This window comes from Cucurbita pepo, chromosome 16 (assembly GCF_057944985.1).
Source record: "Cucurbita pepo subsp. pepo isolate OVF chromosome 16, ASM5794498v1, whole genome shotgun sequence".
Classification (NCBI taxonomy): Eukaryota; Viridiplantae; Streptophyta; class Magnoliopsida; order Cucurbitales; family Cucurbitaceae; genus Cucurbita; species Cucurbita pepo.
In genome coordinates this window covers 14,018,667-14,043,105 of record NC_141813.1, presented here as the reverse complement: position 1 = coordinate 14,043,105, position 24,439 = coordinate 14,018,667, and the positions used below count along the sequence as shown (strand labels likewise).

Here is a 24,439-nt window from a genome sequence, read left to right as displayed (position 1 = left end):
ACATAATTAAATAAACCACCCCACCACCAACCACGTGTGCTGTCCACGTCGGACTTAATTAGAAGATACCCATGAAATATATGAAATTAATATTAAGAAAACAGGAGATGATATTGGGTTTGAGTTTGAGTGTATAAATAGAGTCGGAATTGTTGATAATGAAACACCCTCACACAGCATACATTCCACCACCAGAGATGGGTGTTGATATCATCGCAGTTGTTACCGTCAAACCCAAATTGAATGAAAAGTTTCCTTCCGACGACACCCTCTCTCTCAAGTTTGCTAGCTCCGATTTGGATGCAGGTAAGTCATTCCTTTTTTATTTTTATTTTTATTTTTATTTTTATTTTTATTTTAATAACTAAACAAAATCTCTCTTTTATTATTATCATTCACACCCACAGATGGACAGCAAAAGGCATTGATCGGAGGTGTGGCGACAATACAGAATGAATCCGCGGAGGAGTACACGTACGTGGCCAAAATTCAAGTTCCCAAAGGATTTGGGGAAATTGGAGCAGTGATTATTGAACTGAAAGAGAACTCCACGGAGAGGTTTATCGACACTGTTTCTATTGCCAACTCATCATCTCAGAACTCAGTTACGTTCAGCTGCACCTCATGGGTTCAGCCCAAAAGTTTAATTCCTGACCAGCGCAGGATCTTCTTTTCCACCAAGGTTGGTTCATCCATCATAAGGATATTATGATTCAATTAAATAATTATTAATTATTAATTATTATTATATTTTTGTGGTGGGGGGATGCGGTTTCAACAGTCCTATTTGCCGGGAAACACACCCGCAGGGCTGGTGAAGCTGAGAGCAGAGGACCTTGCCAATCTGAGAGGCCAAAAACCAGATGGAACAGAAGATGAGAATGAGCGTAAGGCGTTCGAAAGGATTTATGATTACGATGTGTACAACGACCTCGGAGATCCTGACGTAGACATGAAATGGAAAAGGCCTGTTCTTGGTGGTTCGGCCCAGTACCCTTACCCTCGGCGTTGCAGAACTGGTCGTCCTGCGGCTGTATCAGGTACCCTTCTAAGCTAAAATTGAATGCATTTCGTGTTTATTTTAAAATGCATCAAGGTAAGAAACTAAGAAAATGGGAATAATTTAATGGTGGGACAATGGTAGATCCGTCGTCAGAGCAGAGGGGTGAAGAAAGCTTCTATGTTCCACGAGACGAAGCGTTCTCAGAGGTGAAGCAGAAAATGTTTCCGGCGAACCCGGGGAAGAAAGACAAGCTGGGATCAAAGCCTTTCTCGGATTTCACTCAGATTGACCTAATGTTCCGAGATGGCATTGAAATCCCCCCCGCCCCTCACGAAATTCTTCGCTTTAATATATCCTCCACTCTTTCCACCATGCATGCCCCACCCTTTGTTGACCCTTCTACCGTTCAGCCCCAGCCTGCCCGATTGGTTAAATTCCCACCACCCGAGGCCCTCAAGAGTGAGTCCACGCCGACATACTTTTTTTTTTTTTTTTTTTTTTGGGTATTAATGGAGCTTACCAAACAAATGCATTTTCCTCACAATTACTTCAATTTTTCCCAGGAGACAAGTTCAATTGGCTGAGTGACAGCGAATTTGCAAGACAGACACTCGCTGGTCTCAACCCCTACAGCATTCAGCTGGTCAAGGTCACTCACAACTTCACCATCAATCCATTAATCTCTCTCTCTCTCTCTCTCTCTGTTTCTATAATATGCAAAACTCGCTTAATTTTGTCGCAATAAATTCAGAGTTTGCCTTTGATGAGTGAGCTGAACCCCAAGGATTATGGACCTCAAGAATCAGGATTCACCACCGAATTGGTTCAAAAATTAATCGGATGTTCCATCACTGTTGAAGAGGTAAAATTGATTAAACCCAACGTGCTATAAGTTACTAGATTAGAGAAGAAAAAAATAAAAAAAGAGAATTTTGTGAGTTTATGCAGGCATTGGCACACAAGAAATTGTTCGTACTGGATTACCATGACACTTTAATGCAATATGTAACCAAAGTAAGAAGCATTAAGCGGACGACACTGTATGGATCAAGGACATTGTTCTTCCTAAACTCAGATGACACTTTGAGGGCGTTGGGTATTGAGCTAACTCGGCCGCCGATGGATGGGAAGCCCCAATGGAAACAAGTTTTTTCCCCAAGCACTCATGCCACGGATGCCTGGCTATGGAGGCTCGCTAAGGCCCACGTTCTTGCTCACGATTCTTGCGTTCACCAACTCGTTATTCATTGGTACGGGGCTAACAAAATTCACGTGTTTCTTGGGACAGTTAAATTAATCAATTTTGACAAGTTGATGAAATATGCGCAGGCTTAGAACCCACTGTTGCATGGAGCCGTATGCAATTGCGATGAACAGACAATTAAGTACGATGCACCCAATCTATAGACTATTGCATCCTCATTTTCGATTCAATATGCGCATCAACTCAAATGCGCGTGAAATTCTCATCAACGCCGGAGGAATCATTGAGACCACGTTTTCTGCTGCGGCTTACTCCATGGAGTTTAGTTCTTTGGTGTACAAGAAGGAGTGGCGATTTGACACCCAAGCACTCCCCGAGGACCTAATTCGCAGGTAATTACTAAAGCTAATTAACACAAGTTTTGATTTGAGATTGAATTTGAATTTTGTGATTGATATGAAAATGGATCTGAAATTAGGGGAATGGCGGAGAGAGATGAAAATGCACCTCATGGTCTTAAGTTGGCGATCAAAGACTACCCCTTTGCGAACGATGGTCTGATGTTATGGGATGCTCTGTTGGAATGGATGACAGAGTACGTGCACCACTATTACCCGGATGAGAAAGCGATAAAGAACGACAAGGAGCTGAAAGCATGGTGGAAAGAAATCATGGAAAAGGGGCATCCAGACAAGAAGAAGGAAGCAGGATGGCCGGCACTAAAGACCCCCAAGGACCTTATTCAGATCGTGTCCACCATAGCGTGGGTAGGGTGTGGACACCACTCCGCGGTGAACTTCATTCAATACGCACACGCAGGGTATTTCCCGAGCCGACCCAGTATTGCGAGGACCAACATGCCCACGGAGGACTTCGACCAAATTCCAGAGGAGTTCATAAACAATCCTGAAAGTGTGTTGCTTGAAGCCTTCCCTTCGGTGGCACAGGCTTCCACAGTGGCACAGACTATGTTGATACTCTCGGCTCACTCTCCGGACGAGGAGTACATTGGGAGCAAGAAAGAGGCAGCCTGGGAGGAGAACCCCATCATAGCCAAAGCCTTTCAAAAGTTCAAAGGGAGGTTGGATAATCTAGACAAAAGTATCGACGAGAAAAATGAGGATAGTAATTTTAAGAATAGGCGTGGAGCTGGGGTAGTCCCGTATGAGGTTCTGAAGCCAACTTCAAGCTTTGGGGTGACTGGAAAGGGAGTTCCATACAGCGTTTCCACTTGAACTTTCCTCCACTCTCCCATCTTCATCAATCGTCTTCCTCCGCCTTTGCGCTTTTCATTTGGAGCAATTATTAGATGTAATTTTCATGTTGTTTGTGTGTTTCTTGAATTCCGATTTTTATCATTTTCCCTCTCTTTTTTAAGTCATTTATTATCCAATTTCTCTAACAACTATTTTAAATCGCTCTTTCAAACCTCTCAATTATTTGTGACCGTTTCATCATAATACCTGTAACCGTTTGATGATTGTTGTTGTTGTTTTGTTTATCTATTTATTTATTTATTTATTTATTTATTTATTTATTTATTTATTTATTTATTTATTGAAATTTGATAAAATTTATTTAGACTAAATTAATAAAAGTAATAATTATATGAAATTGGGCGGCTTAGGAGTGAGTGAGTGAGTGAGTGAGTGAGTTTTGTGGTTGATATCGAAATTTAAAATTAGGGGGAAGGCGGAAAGAGATGAAGATGTACCTGATGGTCTTAAAAGTTGGGTACTCTTTTGCGAAGGATGGTCTCATCTTATGGGACCGCCGTGTTGGAATGGATGACCAATTACGAGTGCCACTGTTACGCAGACGAGAGAGCGATGAAGAATGATAAAGAAGTGAAAGATAAAGAAGTGAAAGAAAGGCGGGAAGAAATCGTAGAAAAGAAGGACGGTGAGCCCTAGAAACCCCCCCAAATACCTTATTCAGATCGACTCAACCACTCGGCTGAGAACTTCCTTCAATACGCACATGCAGCCTATTTCCCAAGCCGACCCAGTATTGGAAGGTCCAGCATGGCGAGGGAGGACTATACGATGCTTCAAGCCTTCCCTTCAAGATCTCAGGGTTCTATATTATGGGGATGAGGAGCATATAATAATATTAAATAGGGCCTCCAAAGCGTTTAAAGAGAAAGTGGAGCATTTACACAAAAAAAGTATATGGAGGAGAAAGATGAGGATAGTAAGTTTTGAAGAATGGGTGCGGTGGTGGGGTCATGGCGTACGAGGTTTCTTTAAACCAACTTCAAACTATGGGATTACAGGACAGGGAGTTCCGTACAGCGTTTCCACGTAAACTTGGGATTCTTGAGCTCACCAATTGATGCCCAACCATGTTGGGATTGACAAACCCCACGTCCTTCCCCATCACTGGTACGTTTTCTTTTCTTTTTTTTTTTTTTTTTAAAAAAAAAAACAAAATTTGTGACAACGTTAATTACCCTATTCTTTTTCATTTTAAAAATACGTATCACAACACTAACCTTTTTGAAATATTTATGAAAAAGTAAAAAGAGTAATATTATAAGGTTTAGGGTTTTGTCCTTGTTGTTTTAGCATCCCTAACTCACCTCTGTGTTTCACGTGACAACCCATACCCATTCTTGTAATCTGTGTCTCACGTGAGTATCCTTTAGGTCATTTCCCCCCACACATGTTACTTCAAATTTAAGGATACACAGGATATTATCATTCACAACCTCCTAAATTCCAGCACACAATGCAAAGCAGGAGGTTGGAGTTATGTATATATCCATCATCAGAACAAGGAAACCAAAAGTAAATTGAATGGAGGTGGTGGGATTGGTATGAAATATCCACAATGGTGTGGTTGCTTTGCACCCCGTCCCCACTCCTCCAATAGATATTTCCTTCCAAAATTGACAATTACTTTGAACGCGTTTTTTTCGTGCCTTCACTTCTCTTCTCTTCTCATTCTAACATTGAACAACGTATCAAATACAAAATACAAACCACAAATCACATCAACTCCATTCATTCGTCTCCCTAAATTAAATTAACTAATTTCAACTCTCTATCTCTCTCTCTCTCTCTCTCTCTCTTACTCCCTTCATAAATTAAATATCCATGAATTGTTTTATACAATAAAAAACAGCATTAAGCTTTGTATAATATGTTACTTACCAGGTTCATCTCCTTTGTTTCATTGTCTTTTTAAAAATCATTTATATATATATATATATATATATATATATATATATATATATATATATATATGTTGATGAGTATATTTCAGAATTTTAGGATATAATTGAAATTCATCGTAAAAACAGAGGGTATTAATGTAATTTAACCTACTTGGTGATTGAATTTCGATTATACAGGTAGTGCAAAAAAATATCTTGTAAATAGGGACAAAGACGTCCGATTCTATCCGAAATACCCATTCCGGAGAAAAGAAGATATTGCGAAACTCTCGAACAATTATTTTAAGCGTATTCCTATGATTGGCCGGAATTCAGATATTTATACAAATGTCTTAATACATTTTTGGAAGTTTATAATATATGTCACCACTTTCACTCCTCCTCTCTACACTTTTTGTTCTTTTTTATTTGGTAAACTTTTTTTTTTTTTTTTTCAGAAAATTTATAGGAGATCACGCTTAAGCATGAAGTTCGCATGATTGAAGCACCTAAAAAAGAAGGTACACCCTTAAAGATTTAGTAGTGACTTTCAATTTTTTAAAAATATTTCTTAACTATTCTATTTTAATGATTTTTCATTTATTTAAATGTCATAAATAGATATTTGATTTTTTTTGTTTTAATAATATAAATGAGAAGTTTATCACACGGTAATTATACAGACTAATAATGTTGATTTGTTAAAGCATGCGTAAGACTTAAATTATTATTGTTATTATTATTATTATTATAATAATTATAGTAGTTGTTTGGTAACTATTTTATGAACCCATTAGCTATAATAAATATATTTCTGTAGTTGAAGCTGAATAAAGATGGAGATAAGAATTTAAGTTTTTGATTGATGTTAGGTTATTTTAGCGATTTGGGTTAAAGTTTGGACATAATACGTGTTTCTTTTTTAGAAAAGAAAAAAAAGATGAAAAAAATAAATAAACTTAAAACAAATTTAGAAAAGAAAAGAAAAAAAATATTTAAAGGAAATAGTGTGAGGCATGGGTAATATATATTATTGTAGTTAGGGAGGAAAAATAGAGTTGTGAAAATGTAAACGAAAAATAATTAGATGCAAACCCTATTGGTGGTGTGCAATAAGAGAATATATTGAAAGGAGTAGTAATTAATTAGATGAGCATTGTTATCCCCTACAAAATGTGTTGAATTTGAGTAACCATTTGGAAGACGGCAGCTGGCATGACCCATACTCCATAACTCTTCTATGCTCATCTTTGTGGTGCATTCTTCCTTGAAATGACCTGACGTGACCTGAGCCTTGTGTTTTTATTTTTTGCATGAACTGTGTGAACGCGTAGAAGACATTTCAAAACGTGTTTTTTAATCCCAGTTTTTTTAGTTACTATTGCCCTCCTAAACCCATATTTGCAACTATATATACACGCGCGACCCCTCCCTCTTATTGCAGGAATTACGTTTGGTTTCCTTCATTCCGGAACAAAATGCTGAAATCTCAACTCTCCCACTACTCCGCTTTAGACCCACTCAACTGCGTAAATCCAAACCTATTTCTTCTTACTCATGCGAAGCCTCTACTTCCAATACGCTCCGGGCCTCAACGCCAAACCCCCAAACAAAATGTCAACTCCCTTCGCCTCCGCTTGCCCCCCCGCCCTGCCGTCATCAGAGCCACCTCCGTCGCCAGTTCCACGGAGAAGCCGCTTTCGGTTAAAGTCTTGGTGACTGTCCAACGAACCCTGGGGAGCGGATTGTACTTGGAACGAGGGCTTGATGACATCGCTGATCTCTTTGGTAAATCGCTTGTTGTGGAGCTCGTCAGTGCTGAGGTCGATCCTGGTGAGCGCCCTTGCTTCCACTTTTTTTTTTTTTTTTTTTTTTTTTTTTTTTTTTTTTTTCATTTAAAATACACTCTCTCTTTCTTTTCCTAGAACAAATATTATTTATTTATAATAACATTTGCACGTATTTGAAGAATAATAACATTTTGAAGAAAGAATAATAACATTTTGAAGAAAGAATAATAACATTTTGAAGAATAATAACATTTTGAAGAATAATAACATTTTGAAGAATTTATAAAATATAATTTAGCAATGTATTTTTTGAAAATGTGTGTTGCAGTAACGGGATTGGAGAAGGCAACAATAAGACACTACGCACATAAAGAGGATACAGAGGGTGATGAGATTACATACGAGGCGGACTTCAAAATTCCACCAGATTTTGGTATAATTGGAGCTATTTTTGTTGAGAATGAGCATCACAAAGAGATTTATGTGAAGGATATTGTGTTGGAAGGGCATCCCATTGGCCCTCTACACTTCGTCTGCTCTTCTTGGGTGAATGAGAAGGACCTTCCCGACAGTAAGAGGATCTTCTTCACCACTAAGGTCATTTCTTTTTCCACACTCAATTTTCTTCTTCTCCATGCTCTGCTTCATCAGTCATCACCATATATGTGTGTGTGTATATATATATATATATATATAGATATATATAAGCGAAAGAAGAATGTTTTGTTGAGCAGTCATACTTGCCGTCCAATACGCCGGAGGGGCTAAAGAAGCTTAGAGAAGAAGAGCTGAAAGCTGTACGAGGCAATGGGGTTGGAAAGCGTGAGAGCCACGAGAGGATATATGATTATGATGTGTACAACGATCTGGGAGATCCCAACAAAAACCTGGAGTATAAAAGACCTGTGCTTGGTGGAAAGCAGTTTCCATATCCTCGAAGATGTAGAACCGGACGTCCACGGGCATCCAGAGGTTGTTTTTTCCGTTTCTATGTTAATGATGATGATATTGAGAGGGAAAACAAAAAAAAAAAAAAAAAATAAATAAATAAATAAATAAAAAACAAAAACTTGGGTGATTTGTAGATCCTGTATCGGAATCCAGAAGTTCGAGCAATTATGTGCCCCGAGACGAAGCATTCTCAGCACTGAAACAGGCAACGTTTAATGCACGTTCGCTGAACTCGGTGCTTAATGGGTTAATACCAGCTTTGGAATCAGTCTCCACAGACAATGATATACGCTTCCCACATTTCCCTGCAATTGACGATCTTTTTGATAACGGAGTTCCATTACCTCCCTCCAAGGGCGGTTGGAAGCTCGCTACTCTTCTCCCAAGGATCATTGACACTATTGTTGATTCCGCGGAGGATATCTTGCGTTTCCATCCTCCTCAAACATTCGACAGTAAGAACACTACATTCAAAATCAAATTTTAAAACAAAATCAAAATCAAAATCAAAATCAAAATCAAAATCAAAATCCAAATCCAAATCAAAATCTAATCAACATCTTCTTCATCCTTCTTCAGGGGACAAATTCTTCTGGTTCAGAGATGAGGAATTTGGTAGACAGACCCTCGCAGGTCTCAACCCCTACAGCTTAAGGCTTGTTACGGTATCACATCCTCTGTACTCTACCAACTTCCTTCTTTAACGTACAACCCAATTCCCTAACCTTCAGGAGTTGACTCCAGGAATGGCCATTGAAGAGTAAGCTTGACCCTGCTGTTTATGGTCCTCCTGAATCAGAAATCACCGGCAAAATAATTGAGCAGCAAATCAGAGGTTTCATGACTCTGGATGAGGTACGTACGCCCTTGGACATCGTTTACACTTTTTTGGATTCTATATATCCAACTTCTTTCTTTTCGAATGAATGCTTTGTGGGGGTGCAGGCGTTGACAAAGAAGAGGCTATTCATACTTGATTATCACGATCTCCTCCTTCCATACGTAGCCAAAGTGCGAAAACTTAAAGGCACCACACTCTATGGTTCAAGGACATTGTTCTTCTTACACTCGGATAGCACTCTTAAGCCCTTGGCTATTGAACTCACTAGGCCACCCATCGATGGCAAACCACAATGGAAAAAGGTCTTCACACCCTTCTGGGATGCCACTAGCGTCTGGCTTTGGAGGATTGCCAAGGCTCATGTTTTAGCCCATGACTCTGGTTATCACCAACTTGTTAGCCATTGGTAACTCGCTTTCCTTTTAAACTCAAAATATGGTCAACTTCTTCTTTTGAAAACCTCACAGTTATTCCCACTTCGATTTGTTCTTGTTTTCGTTGTAGGCTTAGAACTCATTGTTGTGTGGAACCTTACATCATCGCATCAAACAGACAACTGAGTGCAATGCATCCAATCTATAGACTCCTGCATCCTCATTTTCGATACACCATGGAGATCAATGCACTTGCTCGCCAAGCTCTCATCAATGCAAATGGGATCATTGAGACTTCCTTTTCACCTGGAAAGTACTCCATGGAATTTAGTTCTGTTGCTTACAAAGAGCAGTGGCAGTTCAACTTAGAAGCTCTGCCTGCTGACTTGATTAACAGGTGCTTATTCTTCAAATCTCTTTCATCTTAATTAACAAACCAACCAATCTGTAATCTCTTTCTCTTACTATCTTGTGTTGTTGTTGTTGTTCTTCTTCTTCTTCTTCTGGGAAGGGGGTTGGCAGTTGAGGACCCAAATGCACCACATGGTCTGAAGCTTACCATTGAAGACTACCCTTTTGCCAACGATGGCCTAATCCTTTGGGATGCCATCAAAGACTGGGCAACAGAATATGTGAACTACTACTATCCAGATCCAAGTCTTGTCAAGTCAGATGAGGAACTTCAAGCATGGTGGACGGAGATTCGAACAGAAGGGCATGCAGATAAGAAGGATGAACCATGGTGGCCAGTTCTCAACACTCCAGAAGACCTTATCAGTATTGTCACCACCATCATGTGGGTAACCTCCGGGCATCACGCGGCAGTGAACTTTGGGCAATACTCGTTCGCTGGATATTTTCCAAATCGACCAAGTATTGCTAGAATCAATGTTCCCGTGGAAGAAAAAAACAAAGAGAAATGGGAGTGCTTTCTTAACAAGCCAGAGAATGTGTTGTTAGAAACCTTTCCTACACAGCTTCAAGCGACCAAAGTCACGGCTGTTTTGAACATACTGTCGAGTCATTCTCCAGATGAAGAGTACATGGGAAAAGATATGGAACAAGCATGGGCTGATGAGCCTTTTATAAAAGGAGCATTTGAGAAGTTCAGTGGGAGATTGAAGGAACTAGAAGGGATAATTGATAAAAGGAATGCCGACCCAAATCTAAAGAACAGACATGGAGCCGGGGTGGCGCCTTATGAACTTTTGAAGCCTGAATCAGAGCCTGGAGTGACAGGAAAAGGAGTTCCTTACAGTATTTCCATCTAAAACCCCACGCCATAATGCTTTGAGTTTATTGAAATAAAGAGGTGATTGAGTTGCAACAATGTTGAATGTATCCAAACCACTTCATATTAAAATGAATAAACGTTGTTAAGTAAGATATAGAATACGTCTGAATTTGAGTTTATTATTGAATAAGCATGAATGAATTAGAAGGTTGTGCTAATGAAGGAAGATGGGTCGGGGGGGAGGGGGACTTCAACAGCCCCTTCCAGCATCTGAACCACTTTGTTCATGGTGGGCCTTAGAGATGGTTCCTCTTGGATGCACCAGATTGCAATCATCACGAACCTCTTTACTCTCTTCAGGTCCACCTTTGCTTCCTCGTCATCTTCTACCAACATCTCCATCTTCCCGTCTCTGAAGCAGTCATAACTCCAATCTGCCAACACCATTCTATCTTCATCCTCTGCTTTTCCCTCGAAGTTCCTTCTGCAGCATATAATCTCCAGCAACAATATCCCAAAACTGTACACGTCCACCTTCACTGTGATGGGGAGGCTTCTAAACCACTCCGGAGCTACATATCCTTTGGTTCCTCTGATTGCCGTCAGTGTTCGAGTTTGATCCTTTTTCAGAAGCTTTGCCAAACCAAAGTCTGCAATCCGCGCGGTAAAAGAGTCGTCCAGAAGGATGTTTTGAGGCTTAATATCACAATGAATGGTCTGAGTACTGCACTCTTGGTGTAGATAGCAGAGTCCTCTTGCCGTCCCTAGAACAATTTGAATCCTTGAATACCAATTTGGTTTGGAATCCCCAAAAAGGTAATCTGCAACACACCCATTCTTCATGAACTCATACACCAGCATTCTGTGTTCTCCTTCGTTGCAGAAACCAACCAATCGAACTAAGTTCTTGTGGTTTGTTCGAGCAATAGCGCCCACTTCTGCTTTAAATTCCCGGTCTTCCCCTTGCACCGCGTGGTCCAACTTTTTAACGGCCACCAAGTTGTTGTCCCCGGAATCAATAATCCCCTTATAAACAGTGGCAAACGAGCCACACCCCAACTGCTCGCTGAATCCACTCGTGGCCTTGTTCAGCTCTTCATAGCTGAAGATCCTCAGATTGACGCCTAAAATGAAAGGGTCTACGGTAACATCCCTGGATCTCCTCATCCTTTTCCTGAATCGGCATACAGCCAATAATGCGAGTAGGAAAAAGAGCAAGTTTAGAAACGCAGAGCCTCCCAATAGAACTGATACAATGACGGCCACTCTAGATTTGGTCCCGCGTTGCTGGAGAAGATTATTAGGTTGGAAAGTGGAGTTTTGTTTTCTAATTTTGAGAAGAGCTCTTCCGCCAGCACTGGGATCCATTCTTCCATAAGAAAGAGGGAACCTCTTCTTCCTACATTCACCATCTTCGAAAATGGCAGCCGCACAAAAACAATCATCCAAACATTCGTTTCTGCACCATTCCTCATTTACTGGTCGGAATTGGCCGTAATCACCAGGAGGCCAATCTGTATTTTCCAAAGCCACAAATTGGAAGTTAGCAGTGTCATGAGAGGATTGATTGCAGCTCTGAGCTTCAAAAATGGGTTTACACCCCTTAAATTCATCATCTGGATCAACCAAGACATAGCTTGGTGGACAAGTGCAGACTGCCCTCTGGTCACGCCCAAGACTACAATAGCTATTAAATCCACACACTCCACCTCCCATACCACTATCGGCCAAGGTACACACGTTTACGGAGTCCGATACTTGCGACCAAGCTTGAGGCATAGACGAATTACGTGTCTTTGGGTAAGCATACAGTCTGAAAGCCCCATCATACTCAAGAATGGCCCGGAGGTAAAAATTCTGTGCTGAAAGGGTATTTGATATGGAGTATGTGAGAATGGTATTATTCTCGGCAACGAGATAAAGGGAACCAGAGAGGTTGAACACAAGCTGGAAGCCAGAGCCTACGGTGCCACTTGCCCAATAGGCTCTGCTATCTAAATCGAAAGGGTATTCTCTGGGGTAAAGCACCAGATTCCCATCAGTTTGCATCCAAAGTTGAAATCTTCCACTTGAGTAAGTGGCTTCTGAATAACGAGCAACAAGAGATTTCCCAATGTTCAGAGTTTGTGATGGTAAAAGTGTATCGGTAGGCCAGTCGAAGCTTTGCCACAAAATTTCAGAATCGGTGGTAGCCAACACAAAGTTGCCACTATCAAGCATGGCGACATGGGAAGCAGAGTGATTAGATGGAAAGGAAGTTGAGGTCCATATTAGATTGCCTCCGGGATCGTTGAGCACCAGTTGACCAGCAGTAGTGAATTGAATTGTGGATCCTGAAGGTGCCAATTTATCGCGATTAGCCGACCAAACGATAGTTTTGTCGTGAATGTTGTTGAACCAAATGGCCAACAAGAAACCTTTGGCGTCCCAGGGGAGAAACCCAAAAGCAAAAACACCAGATTGGGAGGGCCAGTAGGAGAGATTAGTGTCAGCGCTGCGTGGAGTTGCAGTGAGAGATGATCCCAGCGTTACATTTTTATAGGGCTGAGAAATGGAAGAAGTTGGCAAGACAACAACAATAACAAGAAGAAGAAGAAGGGAGTAAGATGATCTGTTTTGAGAAGCCATAAGGCAAAGAAGGTAGCGTTTGTGAAGATAGCATTTCCCATTCCCATTTATAACCCTTTTCTTAATCATCTAAGGAAGCTTCCCATCCATTTCCAGTTCCCAGTGTGGAAAGAGGAAATTTGACAGAACAGAGGTCAATGCAGAGCCCCAAAGTAAAGTCTTTTTCTTTTTTTATAAATTTCAACATGGGCATGGCCACCCCCTTCTTTGGTCTTAAGAATAAGCCAAAACGGTGTGCTCCTTTAGTTGAATCTTGTATTTCATTGGTCAAAACATATTAAAGTGAGAGGAAAGCGATGGTGTTGGTGGAACTTCAAGCATTCAAAGTAGCCTTAAAGTTGTAAGGCTAATAATAGTGTCAACTTGTTTGAAGGGTTCAACGTCTATAAATTATGCTGACTCAATAATTTCTTTTATAATACCTAATAAGCTACGAAATTGAACTGATAAATGAAGATGGATCAGGAGGAGCTGAAACTTCAACGGCACCTTCAAGCATCTGTACGACTTTCTTCATGGACGGCCTTAGCGATGGCTCCTCTTGAATGCACCAAATAGCAATCTTAACAAGTTTCTCCACCTTCTTCATATCACTCCTTGCTTCCTCATCATTCCTTATCAGCATCTCCAGTTTCCTTGCTTTCATGCAATCATAAGCCCAATCACTTAGTATCATTTCATCTTCATGCTCTGTTTCTTGTTCAAAGTTTTTTCTGCAACAGATCATCTCCAATAGTAGAGTCCCGAAGCTGTAAACATCAACCTTCACTGTAATGGGCAGGCTTCTGAACCACTCAGGAGCTACATACCCTTTTGTTCCTCTAATTGCAGTCATGGTTCGAGTCTGGTCTTTCCTCAGAAGTTTGGCCAATCCAAAGTCTGCAATTCGTGCATCAAAAGAGTCGTCAAGAAGGATGTTTTGGGGCTTGATATCACAATGAATGATCTGAGTGTTACACTCTTCGTGTAAGTAACTTAGCCCTCTGGCAATTCCTAAAACAAGTTGCGTTCTTTGATACCAAGTTGGTTTTGAGGGCCTAAAAAGAAAATCTGCAAGAGACCCATTCTCCATGAACTCATACACCAGCATTCTATGCTCTCCTTGGTTGCAGAAACCAAGCAATCGAACCAAATTCTTATGGTTTGTTCGAGCAATAGCGCTCACTTCAGCTTTAAATTCTTGCTCCCCTCCCTCTCTCACTATATTGTCCAACTTTTTAACTGCCACCAAGTTGTTGTCTTTCACAGAATCAAGAGTTCCTTTATACACAGTAGCAAACGCACCACTTCCCAGTTGCTCCCTGAATCCGCCTGTGGCCTTGTCGAGCTCTTCGTAGCTAAAAGCCCTCAGGTTGACATCTAACATTAAAGGGTCTACTTGAACAACCTTTGGTTTCCTTATACTGAATCGGTAGCCAATGAACAGAGTGAGCAGGAAGAAGATGATGTTTAGAAATAAAGAGCTTCCTAACACAACCGATCCAATGATTATCTTAGTTTTGTTCCTACCTTTCTCGTCAAGGTTACAAAGTGGCAGAGTAGAATTGTCTTTCCTGATTTTGATCAGAGCTCTTCTGTTGACGTCAGCGTCCATCCTCCCAAGGGAAAGAGGAAACTTCTTCTTCCAACACTCCCCATCGCCAAAAATGGCCACCGCACAAAAGCAATCGTTTAAACACTCGTTTCTGCACCAATCCTCGTCCACTGGTTGAAAGGAACCGTAGTCAGCTTGAGGCCAATCCGCATTTTCAAGAGAAAAAAATTCAAAGTTTTCAGTTTCAGGAGACGACGATGCATCACAACTTTGAGAGACAAAAGTGGGTTTACAACTTTTGGTCACATCATTTGGATCAAACACGGTATAGCCTGGTGGACAAGTGCAAAATGGCCTTTGATCATCCCCAAGCTGGCAGTAACTGTTAAACCCGCATACTCCACTTCCCATACCATTATTAATTGCGGTGCAGATGTTCAAAGGAATGGATCTCGACACTTGAGACCAGGCTTCACGCCAAGACGAATTACTTGTACCCATCTTTGGGTAAACATACTGTCTGAAAACCCCGTCATGCTCGAGAACCGCTCGTTGGTAGAAATTTTGAGTTGGCGGATTATTTGATGTCAAAGTGGCAACAATGGTTTTATTCTCTGCAATGAGATAAATAGAACCAGAGAGGTTGAAGACGAGTTGGAAGCCGAAGTTTACAGTGTTAGTTGCCCAATAACTTTGACTTATTGAATCCACAGGGAAATTTGTGGTGTAAAGCACAAGATTCCCATCACTCTGCATTGCAAGTTGAAATCTTCCATTTGAGTAATTTGTTTGTGTATAGGGAGCAACGAGATTTTTGCCCAGATTAAGAATCTGGGATGGTAAAATGGTATCGGTAGGGTGATCGAAGCTTTGCCACAGAATCTCAGAATCAGCAGCAGCCAGAATGAAGTTTCCAGTATCAAGAAGAGCGGCGTAGGAAACAGATTGATTAGTAGCTGCGAAAGATGTAGCCCATACTAGCTTACCTCCAGGGTCGTTGAGCACGAGTTGACTACGTTTTGTAAGTACAAGCGTGGATCCTCTGGGTACCAACTTGTTCCGATTCGCAGACCAAACAACGGTTTTTTCAACAATTTTGTTGAACCAAATGGCCAACAGATAGTCTCCCCCTCCAGACTGCCGGAAACCGAAAGCAAAGTGACCAGATTCAGAAGACCAGAAGGAATCGGCATCATGAGCAGTGAGAGATGCGGCTAAAGTGATATTCGTGTTTCGCTTTTGAGCAAGGGTAGAGGAAGGGAAAAGAAAAAGAAGCAGAAGTAGAAGAAGAGGCGGAGAAGCCATAGAATTGAAGTAATCAAGAGTTGGAAATGAAGGATAGCAGGGCAGATTGGTTGGATGTGAGTTTCAGAAGAAATTTATGAGAAATGGAAAGCAGAGGCAGAGACGGAGAGAGTCGAGTGTTCATTGTCGGCCGGTCGTTGACTTGGAATTTAGAAGTCGTCAATTAAAGCCACAACACAGACAGACAGACAGACAGGACCTTCACCGCTCCATATTACACTCCATATATCATTTCAAAATTAGGAAATTACCCCTACGCGCTTACGCTTACGTTAGTGGCCCAATTCCAATCTTATTATTTTCAATTCCATCAATTCCCATCGCGATTCAAAAGAAAAGAATGAAACTTCCAATTGTGTTTTAAGTCTGGAGATGTATGTATGTATGTATATGTATATGTATATGTATATGTATAATCACAACCTGTATATCCCTCTCTTCCTGTTCTTCCTGTTCTTCCTGTTCCTGTAAGCTAAACAAAATGCTAATTTACGATAACAATCACTAATCTTATTGAATCTATCTCCTATCTCCTTGAACGCTTCCGGGGCTTACCACCGCTCACCTCCTCCCTCCTCACTTTCACTCTTTCACCTTTCTTCGCCGGTCTCCCCACCCCTCTCTTCCCTCTTACCTTCTTCCTCTCTTCTTCTTCGTCTTCTTCTTCTTCTTCTTCTTCTTTTAAACTCTCACAACAATTCTGCCTCATTCTCTTCAAGAACCTTACAGCCCCTTGCTTCTTCTTCTTTTTCTTCATCTTCATCTTCTTCTTCCTCACTCTCTCTTTCTTTTCCATTCCAACCTCCATCCCATCGTGAGAGCTAAGTTCGTTCCCCCCGTATTCGTGCTTCACTTCCCCATTCTTTTTCCTCCCATTCAAACCCTTCTTCCATCTACCCTTCTCGTATATTTTTATCTCCACACAATCACCAACCTCCGATTTCCCTTTAATCTCCCTTGAACTCTTCTCCGCCTTTTTGCCACCCACATCCCATACCGCCGCAACGGAGTCGCTTTTACGACACCCCACCATTGCAGTAGTACATGGCTTGGTGGGCTGGGGCTGGGGCTTTCGTGCTTTGTCATTCATCTCTTCCAACACGAGAGCCCGAAGCTTAACCGCTGCATCGTTTTCGGGGGAAGTTGTGTGGAAGAAAATGATGGCATTGTTGAAAAGGAGGAGGAGATCTCGGAAGAACGGGTGAAATGAATCCGCATACGCGCCTTTAACCACTCGAGCGCGAATCGTTCTCAGGTCGATGTGTTGGCGAATCAAGTTTTTGTATCTATCCGATTCCTGCAACAATTAAACAAGGGGTTTAAAAACAGGGACTTGCTACCCTCACTCTCACTGCTACACATCCAACGCACACAAAACCCCCCAAAAAGAAGGACAGCTTTGGAAACCGTTCTGAACCCAATATACAGGCTCCGCTCGAATCGGAACCCATTTCTGCAATGAACGGCTGGGATATTTCTGAACGCCCACGTATTTTCTTCAAAAATATCAATTTTAGGGGGTTCAAGAATTAAAATGAATTTTGGGCCACTACACCTGATTTAACTAACGAATAGGGGGTGCGGCAGTTTGAGGTTAAACGACACTGTTTCGGTATGCAAGGGCTATCGATCGCATGCCTGCGTGTCAAGATGACAGATTCCATGTACAACCACAGCGCATGCCACCAAACCGTCCTACTGTAAGGACGAAAACACCCTCCATTTCTTGTCTTCGTGTGAATACTGAAGGACAAAATAGTCCTTATCCGCCCCCAAGTACAAAACCGTGGATTTAACATCCACCTGGACAACTTGAGGATGAATCATCCTGGCCGTTCATCATGTGATTCCTTCTTTACCACGTCACTTTTTCTTATCCAATCTCCCATTCCCAACCCCCCCCCCTTTTTTTTTTCAATTTTCTTACTTCGGTTTTATTTTTAATTAATGAACAGTAAAGCACGAAAATGGGGCTAACGTACCTGGCTCCGTACGCGGCGCTCGAAGGCAGAGCCAAGCCGATGGGAGCGAATGATCTCGAGAAATTTGAGCAACGCTTCAGATTTGACGGCTGAGGGCTTGGGCTTGGGCTTGGGCTTGGCGGGTGACACCTCGGGCTCTTCGCCGCTGCTGTTACGACACCGTTTCCTCTGAGACAAACTGCCTGAGCTCTGCACGTCGCTACTTTGTTGCTTCGACACAGCCCCATCTCTCCCTTCTTGCTTCGACTCGCTCACCGATTCCCACGCTTCGTTCGAATCGCCCACCGCCGTTTGACTCCTTCTCGAACTCCTCCAATTTCTTTCTTTATGTCCTCCCCCCGCCACCCAGTTCTTTTCTCTTTCCGGCTCTGGCTCCGCTGCTGCGCCGTTGAATGACCATTCCCTCCCCGGTTTATCACCGGTTCGGGGCGGCCCGGTTCCCGTGATCTTTGAGATTTTGACTGATTCGGGTATCGGGTTCTCCTGAACGACGCCGTTCTGTCGAACATCGTATTTTTTACTCGTCGAATTGGATTCGTTGGGAGATCGAATGTTCTTGCGATTGTCGGAGTCGTCTTCGGAGGCGGCCGGGTTTTGAGGGCGGAGATTCGTTTTTTCGGCGTCGGCGTCCGGATCCTGTCCGCCATGGGGTTCGTGGAAACTGGGGTTCCTCTCCTCCTCCAACCGCTTAACCTTCATTTCCAATGACCTGTTGACACAATGAAAAGGGGGAAAGATGTTCAGATCTCTAAACCGACCAATCAGTGGGGGTCAGATCTCTGAGTGGAAGAGCGAGAAATTTACACGATCAAGACATCCCGACGTTGAACATCGCGACGGAGCTCTTCGACCCGAATCTTTCTCAACTCGTCAAGCATAGGCAGGAGGGAGGAAGAATAAGAATCGTGGAGGTTTTGGGTGAGAAAACGGCGCTTGAGGTCGTAGAACTTGTTCCTACAATCTTGGGGAGTAAGAGAGGAAGGGGATTGAGAGGTTCTATTGTGCAGTTCGATGGCGACGGAGTCCCAACTGGAGGTCCCATGGCGGTTGACGGCGGAGGCGAGCAAAAGCTCCTCCAGCGTGCCCCATGGTTTGGGGTTGGTTTGGCGTTGGTTAACCATGTTTCCAGCTTCTCTCACGTCATCATTCGCATTTCGAATTTAGGGTTTATGGCGATTGAATTGAAAATAAAAAATGAAAAAGAAATCCAAAAGGCCTCTTTCTCTTCCTTTTTGTTGTATCGGGATTTTATTTTGGTGGTTGGTTGTGTTTTTGTGTAATATAGTAATATAGAAGAGAAGAGAAGAGAAGAGGCGAGTGAACAGTCTCTGTTTTTTTTCTTTTGGGTTTTGATTTAGTGGTATGTGCGGGACGAGATTTGGTTCCCATAAATATTAGGCCCGGCTTTCATTACCCGGCTCCCCTTACAAATATTTAATACATATATTAATCTGATGTCATGTTCATCCTAAAAATAGGTGAATTTCATTACAATACACCCAGTTTTCATAATTCCAAATATAAAAATATGTATATAACGTTGAAGGCAGCGAAACATGAGATAACGAGGGATAGGAAGGTAATTTAAATCAACATTCTGATGCCGCCGCCGCCGCCTTCCATTACCAGGAAAGAATAAAATACCAAAACAAGCAGAAGCCGTGAGAGTGCGAAATAAATCTTAAATTTTTCAACCCATTTAAGAAGAGAACTGGTGGAGGGAAGTGGACAGAAATTTTGGGAACTCACTACTGGGCCACCCCAAGATCCCAAAACTATACAATTTTGGGCCGAGTCTAGATTGGGCTTGGGCTTGGTTCGACCCTGGGTTATAGTCGTAAATAGAGGAACAAAAGGGCCACCCTAGGCGCCGAACCCCACATTAAACGTGAAAGTCAGAACTCTGATCTGGCATATTATTGGTCAATTAGAGGTGCCACGGATCGCAATCCAACCTTCAACAAATCTACGCCGTTCGATCGCTTCCTTATTTACGGTCCAAACTGAACCTCCAAAAGTTTCAGGAAGCGTGCCATTTCTTTTCAACTTCCCGCCATTCGTAATTTGGCCTCCCTATAACAAGCCCCAAAACCATGATTCTAAACCACCCACGACATTTTCGACTTCTCTAGCACAAGCCATACAAATTCCCTCTCTTACCAAGACTCCTTGATATTTTCGTCACTAATGGCCCGAACTAAGCAAACTGCTAGGAAATCAACCGGAGGTAAGGCTCCAAGGAAGCAACTGGCTACCAAGGCCGCCAGGAAATCAGCGCCGGCGACCGGCGGAGTGAAGAAGCCTCACAGGTTCAGGCCAGGAACTGTGGCATTGAGAGAGATCCGCAAATATCAGAAAAGCACGGAACTTCTCATCAGAAAGCTTCCTTTCCAGAGATTGGTGAGAGAAATCGCTCAAGATTTCAAGACTGATCTTCGTTTCCAGAGCAGCGCCGTTGCGGCCCTTCAGGAGGCAGCTGAGGCTTACCTCGTCGGGCTCTTCGAAGATACCAATCTCTGTGCCATTCATGCCAAGAGGGTCACCATTATGCCTAAGGATATCCAGCTCGCTAGAAGAATCAGGGGTGAGAGGGCTTAGGTTTCGGGGTTGATTGTATGTGCATCTAGTTCTAGGGTTTTTTATATTACAGCACGAATCTATTTCAAGAATATCGAGTTCTTACTCTTGTTTGGTACCTGTTTGATGAAATCCCCCTGTAAAATTTCTCATCTTAATGGTTAATTGGCTCTTAGTGTTCAAATTTCTGTTGTGTGACGAATTTGTTATTTTGAAGCTATTGAACTTGATGATTTGATTCATTTCTATTAGTCTTCCGATAGAATATTGCTTACTGAATTTGCGGTCTTGTATTAGTAGGAATGAACGAGTAAAGGCACTCGATCACTATGTAATTTCTGTTTACATACACAAGCGAGAAATGACAAAAAAATACTAACATTGATGTTATATACGAGTACTGTTCTTTGGCCGATTAGAGACAACCAGAATTAAAGCCAATCAAAATCATTTCCAATTGCTCGAGAGGGAAAATTCGTGGAATCTGAAGGAAAGCTCACCTGCGGCGTCTCTCTCTGTTCTGATCGACGACTCATCAGTACTAACGCTTCCACTCTCACTGAACGCATCCGCTGGTAGTGGTTGTATCTGGTTATCATTTGGCTGGCGGACCAGCTGAACTTCTGCAGGCAAGGCCAGTCGCTCTGGAGCTGTCGGCTGCGACGCCGTCGGTCTTTGCCTAGTTTGGGCGGCGGTGATTAAAGAAGCCATCAATTCTCTGTCCCATAAAAAGAGGTGTAGGAAGATTGGGACCTTGGCGTGCCTATGCAATGACAGCTTCTGGCTTAGTGAAACTGTGTCGAAGCATCGAATTGCACCGGTGGAAGACACAATCCATGGGAGAAGCTTTTGATTAGAAACCCTAGAGATTATTAGCAACTTGGATGCATTTTCAGCTTCCTTGTACAGATTGTTCAGCCCTGACCTTGTAGAAGGCGAATTGGCATCTTCATCCACCGCAGTAACATAGATGAATCCCTGCCATTTACCACCAATACAAAAAGCTTAAGTAGAGGAACTTAATTTGACGGTGAGTCACTGGATTGGATTGAATTGAATTGAATTGAATTGAATTGAATTGAATTGAATTACCTCTTCCGTGCGACCAATGGAAAATCCCAGCTTAGAATCTCCTTCTTTTAGCTTGATCTCAATAGGAAGCTCCCCTCCGAGAGGAGCATACCAAAGACGAACGGATCGAACAACGCCGATATCGACCCCATGGTAATCTTCAAAACCGTAGAGACTGGCATTGGCGAGATTGGACAAATCAGACAAGGAACCAGCACTCACAGTGGAAGAAGCCGTGTCTCCGGATATCTGGAAAGGAGGCAGAAACATGTTAAAGGTTGAAACTGCAGGAGCAGAAATGAAAAAAAAAAAGAAAACAAGTATGGGCATGAAATAGGGGACCTTAGTTAAGAGGGACTCAGTCTGGATGTTCATAAAGACAATGGGGACGCCAGTGGCCTGAGCTGAATTGAGCCATGCATTGGCTCTGGCAAGGGTGTCTTCCAAGTCATTGTAGCGAGTGGCGACTTCGTTTGCAGCTTTGGGGAGCAGAAGAATGGAAAGAAAAGAGCTGGAACACGGAACAGAGAGCGAGTCGTGCATTCTTCTTTCCCAGTGGTAGGATACATATCCATCTTGAAGCCTGCTTCTTTCCAATGCACTCACCATTCTGTCACTCCTAGATGCTGCAATCGTTTTCGATGCCCAACTAGCAGTTTAAAATCACCACTTGCTTCTCTAATATTTAGCATTCAATAATTCATAGATTTATAATTATGTGCAAACCTAAATTCAACATCTAATCTACTAATTCCTAATTTTGAAGAATTAAAGAGGATGGAAGACTTTCATTTTTTCAAATAATTTTTTTTTTTAAAAGAAAAAAAAAAAAAAAAAAAAAACCCCAAATGGAAGTTATTGCTATGTAACACGTGTGAAAGTGAAAGTGGGGAGCTGAAAGAAAAGTCAAAAAAACAGGGCGCCATGAAAAGCAGGCCAACCTACCTTGAAGGTCGAAGCATTCCGACTCGGTCCGATCCACAAACCCGACCACGTAATTCGGGTCCGTGATGGACCGGAGAACGTACTGCTTCTTTCCGCCGGAGTCGTTGGGGACAATACAGGCCTGCAACTCAGAGAACTCGTCTCGGCCTCGCCGGACCCGAACGACGATGGAAGTCTGCTTGTCCTTGAAGGAACCGTGTAGAATTCTTTGGATTCCGGAGCGGCCGTTCTTGAAAGGGGCTCTGACGCACATAGAGGAGCCGATGGTTAGCTCCTCGACTATGTCCCCGGTCTGAAGCATGTCGCCGGTCCACTCGTCGGCGCGCGAGCTTCCTTTGAGGCATTCGATGGAGAGAACGATGAGCCTGGTGCTGGGAGATTCGGAGGAGGCCTGAATTCGGTCCATGGGCATCTTAGGAAGACGCAGAGAGGAAAGAAGAAGAAGACTTAAAGAAACGAAAGCTTGGATGGGCACGACTCTGTGGAAAGAAATGAGAAACACAGAGAAACCGATTGCTTCTGTTTTCTATCTTCACATTTCACAAGTCAATATTCCCAAGTTTTTTTATAACCAATTTTAATTTCAACCAATTTTGGGATAAAATCTTTTTTCGTTTTACAAATTTCTACCATTTCGAAATAAAATAAATTTCTTTTCAAAACTCATAAGATATTATCGAAAATGACCAAAATTATTAAGTTTTTCAATTTCGCTCTCATCCTATTCACATAAATCTATCAAACTCCTACAAAGGATTTCAAAGATATTAAATTAATCTATCGAACTCCTTCGGTTTCCCAATATTTTAGTATTTTAATTTTGGGATAAAATACTCAAACCCATTTTTAAATTCCACACAAATTGTTTAAACTAATTGATTTTAGCTAAATTAAAATTTAGAAATATGGTTATTAATTTAAATTAGATTGCAATGAGTTTAGTTATGTGAAACATAGTTTTTATACTTTATAAAATAATATAAATCAAAGCATTTTGTAAGCTTAAGAATGTTTGAAGGCGTGATTATAAGCACAACTCCTCCTTGTATATTTATAACTTTTTTTTAAATTTGTTATTTATTTATTTTTTATTTTTTTTGGCGTGCTTAATTTCAAACAAAGCCAGCTGGCAGTTTGACATTTTCAAACAGTGCGTTACGCAGGCATCTTCCATAATTAATTTGCGTTACTTCATTTTTCTTTCAAAAAATTAATTTTATAGAAGTGGACCCAATATTTAATTCAATCTCTACCTATATTCAATTTTTTGTTATTTTCTCACAAATAAAAACTACAAACCCATTTACTTCAATAATATCAATATTCCACAAATTTAACTTTGATTAGCTCAATGATTAACCTCTAAATACTTTTGGTCAAAATTCATTTATTTTTATCAAAATTTAACTCTAATCTCATATTTATTTGCAATCTCTACCTTATTCAAATTTCACTATTAATTTTTTCTAATCCGAGAAAATCAATGATGGAATAATAGAATAGAATATTAATTTAAGCTGAATTTGATAGTGACATAAATACTAGAATTTTAGAATATGATAATGTTAATTTATTTGATAGGTGACAAAATAGAAGAATAAAGAAGGTGTTTAAAAAACAATAATTTATTAGATGGTGTTAAAAAGTCTCTGATAAAAGCTTTAAAAATTAATACAGAAATTATAAATAAAAAAAAATTAATAGTTTAGCCTTCTTATTTTCAAATATTTATATTATTTGGTTGGTTTTCGCGTGTCCTTTTTTTTTTTTTTTTTTTTTTTTTTTTCTCTTTATTTGAAAGGAACGAAAAAAAATCCTCAAAACAAAATAATTAATGGAAACA

The 24,439-nt window shown here is 41.3% G+C and overlaps 7 protein-coding genes across 8 annotated transcripts; 3 read left to right on the top strand and 4 right to left on the bottom strand.

Annotated features, from left to right (window-relative positions):
* The first annotated feature begins 147 nt into the window (after nt 1-147).
* LOC111777904 (lipoxygenase 2, chloroplastic) lies at nt 148-3,588 on the top strand. Its single transcript, XM_023657638.2, has 9 exons — nt 148-306; nt 408-682; nt 782-1,040; nt 1,145-1,462; nt 1,567-1,652; nt 1,755-1,865; nt 1,952-2,253; nt 2,333-2,599; nt 2,686-3,588. Exons 1-9 carry the CDS (start codon nt 159-161, stop codon nt 3,440-3,442), a joined length of 2,523 nt encoding a protein of 840 aa, XP_023513406.2. The 5' UTR covers nt 148-158; the 3' UTR covers nt 3,443-3,588.
* A 3,212-nt stretch (nt 3,589-6,800) lies between these two features.
* Nucleotides 6,801-10,704, top strand: LOC111776704 (linoleate 13S-lipoxygenase 2-1, chloroplastic). The gene is made up of 9 exons (XM_087118578.1): nt 6,801-7,197; nt 7,483-7,751; nt 7,889-8,126; nt 8,240-8,560; nt 8,685-8,770; nt 8,850-8,960; nt 9,051-9,352; nt 9,451-9,717; nt 9,832-10,704. The coding sequence occupies exons 1-9, from the start codon at nt 6,843-6,845 to the stop codon at nt 10,589-10,591; spliced, it is 2,709 nt and encodes a 902-aa protein (XP_086974704.1). The 5' UTR covers nt 6,801-6,842; the 3' UTR covers nt 10,592-10,704.
* Nucleotides 10,653-13,402, bottom strand: LOC111777088 (G-type lectin S-receptor-like serine/threonine-protein kinase LECRK3). The gene has a single exon (XM_023656525.2). The coding sequence runs from the start codon at nt 13,249-13,251 to the stop codon at nt 10,756-10,758; it is 2,496 nt and encodes an 831-aa protein (XP_023512293.2). The 5' UTR covers nt 13,252-13,402; the 3' UTR covers nt 10,653-10,755.
* A 143-nt stretch (nt 13,403-13,545) lies between these two features.
* Nucleotides 13,546-16,136, bottom strand: LOC111776700 (G-type lectin S-receptor-like serine/threonine-protein kinase LECRK3). Its single transcript, XM_023656022.2, has one exon. The coding sequence runs from the start codon at nt 16,019-16,021 to the stop codon at nt 13,613-13,615; it is 2,409 nt and encodes an 802-aa protein (XP_023511790.2). The 5' UTR covers nt 16,022-16,136; the 3' UTR covers nt 13,546-13,612.
* A 211-nt stretch (nt 16,137-16,347) lies between these two features.
* Nucleotides 16,348-19,631, bottom strand: LOC111777087 (uncharacterized). 2 transcript variants are annotated; one of them, XM_087118580.1, is made up of 4 exons: nt 18,808-19,631; nt 18,004-18,712; nt 17,019-17,318; nt 16,348-16,955 (listed from the first exon to the last, which is right to left on the bottom strand). In XM_087118580.1, exons 1-4 carry the CDS (start codon nt 19,122-19,124, stop codon nt 16,548-16,550), a joined length of 1,734 nt encoding a protein of 577 aa, XP_086974706.1. In that variant the 5' UTR covers nt 19,125-19,631; the 3' UTR covers nt 16,348-16,547. The 2 variants fall into 2 exon arrangements, with proteins under 2 accessions (XP_086974706.1, XP_086974705.1); XM_087118579.1 differs by having other exon boundaries at nt 16,348-17,318.
* A 459-nt stretch (nt 19,632-20,090) lies between these two features.
* Nucleotides 20,091-20,764, top strand: LOC111776703 (histone H3.2). Its single transcript, XM_023656026.2, has one exon. The coding sequence runs from the start codon at nt 20,191-20,193 to the stop codon at nt 20,599-20,601; it is 411 nt and encodes a 136-aa protein (XP_023511794.1). The 5' UTR covers nt 20,091-20,190; the 3' UTR covers nt 20,602-20,764.
* Nucleotides 20,765-20,851: 87 nt separating this feature from the next.
* LOC111776701 (uncharacterized) lies at nt 20,852-23,149 on the bottom strand. The gene is made up of 4 exons (XM_023656023.2): nt 22,597-23,149; nt 21,994-22,277; nt 21,673-21,900; nt 20,852-21,558 (listed from the first exon to the last, which is right to left on the bottom strand). The coding sequence occupies exons 1-4, from the start codon at nt 23,006-23,008 to the stop codon at nt 21,028-21,030; spliced, it is 1,455 nt and encodes a 484-aa protein (XP_023511791.2). The 5' UTR covers nt 23,009-23,149; the 3' UTR covers nt 20,852-21,027.
* Between the last annotated feature and the right edge of the window lie 1,290 nt (nt 23,150-24,439).

Bases quoted from the DNA above. Each gene is read 5' to 3' on its own strand.
- LOC111777904 (XM_023657638.2), top strand. From the start codon at position 159: ATGAAACACCCTCACACAGCATACATTCCACCACCAGAGATGGGTGTT. The intron at 1,463-1,566 runs GTGAGTCCACGC...AATTTTTCCCAG, and splicing joins ACCACCCGAGGCCCTCAAGA to GAGACAAGTTCAATTGGCTG. The intron at 1,653-1,754 runs GTCACTCACAAC...CAATAAATTCAG, and splicing joins ACAGCATTCAGCTGGTCAAG to AGTTTGCCTTTGATGAGTGA.
- LOC111776704 (XM_087118578.1), top strand. From the start codon at position 6,843: ATGCTGAAATCTCAACTCTCCCACTACTCCGCTTTAGACCCACTCAAC. The intron at 7,198-7,482 runs GTGAGCGCCCTT...TGTGTGTTGCAG, and splicing joins CAGTGCTGAGGTCGATCCTG to TAACGGGATTGGAGAAGGCA. The intron at 9,718-9,831 runs GTGCTTATTCTT...TCTTCTGGGAAG, and splicing joins CCTGCTGACTTGATTAACAG to GGGGTTGGCAGTTGAGGACC.
- LOC111777088 (XM_023656525.2), bottom strand. From the start codon at position 13,251: ATGATTAAGAAAAGGGTTATAAATGGGAATGGGAAATGCTATCTTCAC.
- LOC111776700 (XM_023656022.2), bottom strand. From the start codon at position 16,021: ATGGCTTCTCCGCCTCTTCTTCTACTTCTGCTTCTTTTTCTTTTCCCT.
- LOC111777087 (XM_087118579.1), bottom strand. From the start codon at position 19,124: ATGGTTAACCAACGCCAAACCAACCCCAAACCATGGGGCACGCTGGAG. The intron at 18,713-18,807 runs GTAAATTTCTCG...TTGTGTCAACAG, and splicing joins CGTCGGGATGTCTTGATCGT to GTCATTGGAAATGAAGGTTA. The intron at 17,319-18,003 runs GTACGTTAGCCC...TAATTGTTGCAG, and splicing joins AGCGCCGCGTACGGAGCCAG to GAATCGGATAGATACAAAAA.
- LOC111776703 (XM_023656026.2), top strand. From the start codon at position 20,191: ATGGCCCGAACTAAGCAAACTGCTAGGAAATCAACCGGAGGTAAGGCT.
- LOC111776701 (XM_023656023.2), bottom strand. From the start codon at position 23,008: ATGCCCATGGACCGAATTCAGGCCTCCTCCGAATCTCCCAGCACCAGG. The intron at 22,278-22,596 runs GTAGGTTGGCCT...AAACGATTGCAG, and splicing joins GGAATGCTTCGACCTTCAAG to CATCTAGGAGTGACAGAATG. The intron at 21,559-21,672 runs GTAATTCAATTC...GGTAAATGGCAG, and splicing joins CCATTGGTCGCACGGAAGAG to GGATTCATCTATGTTACTGC.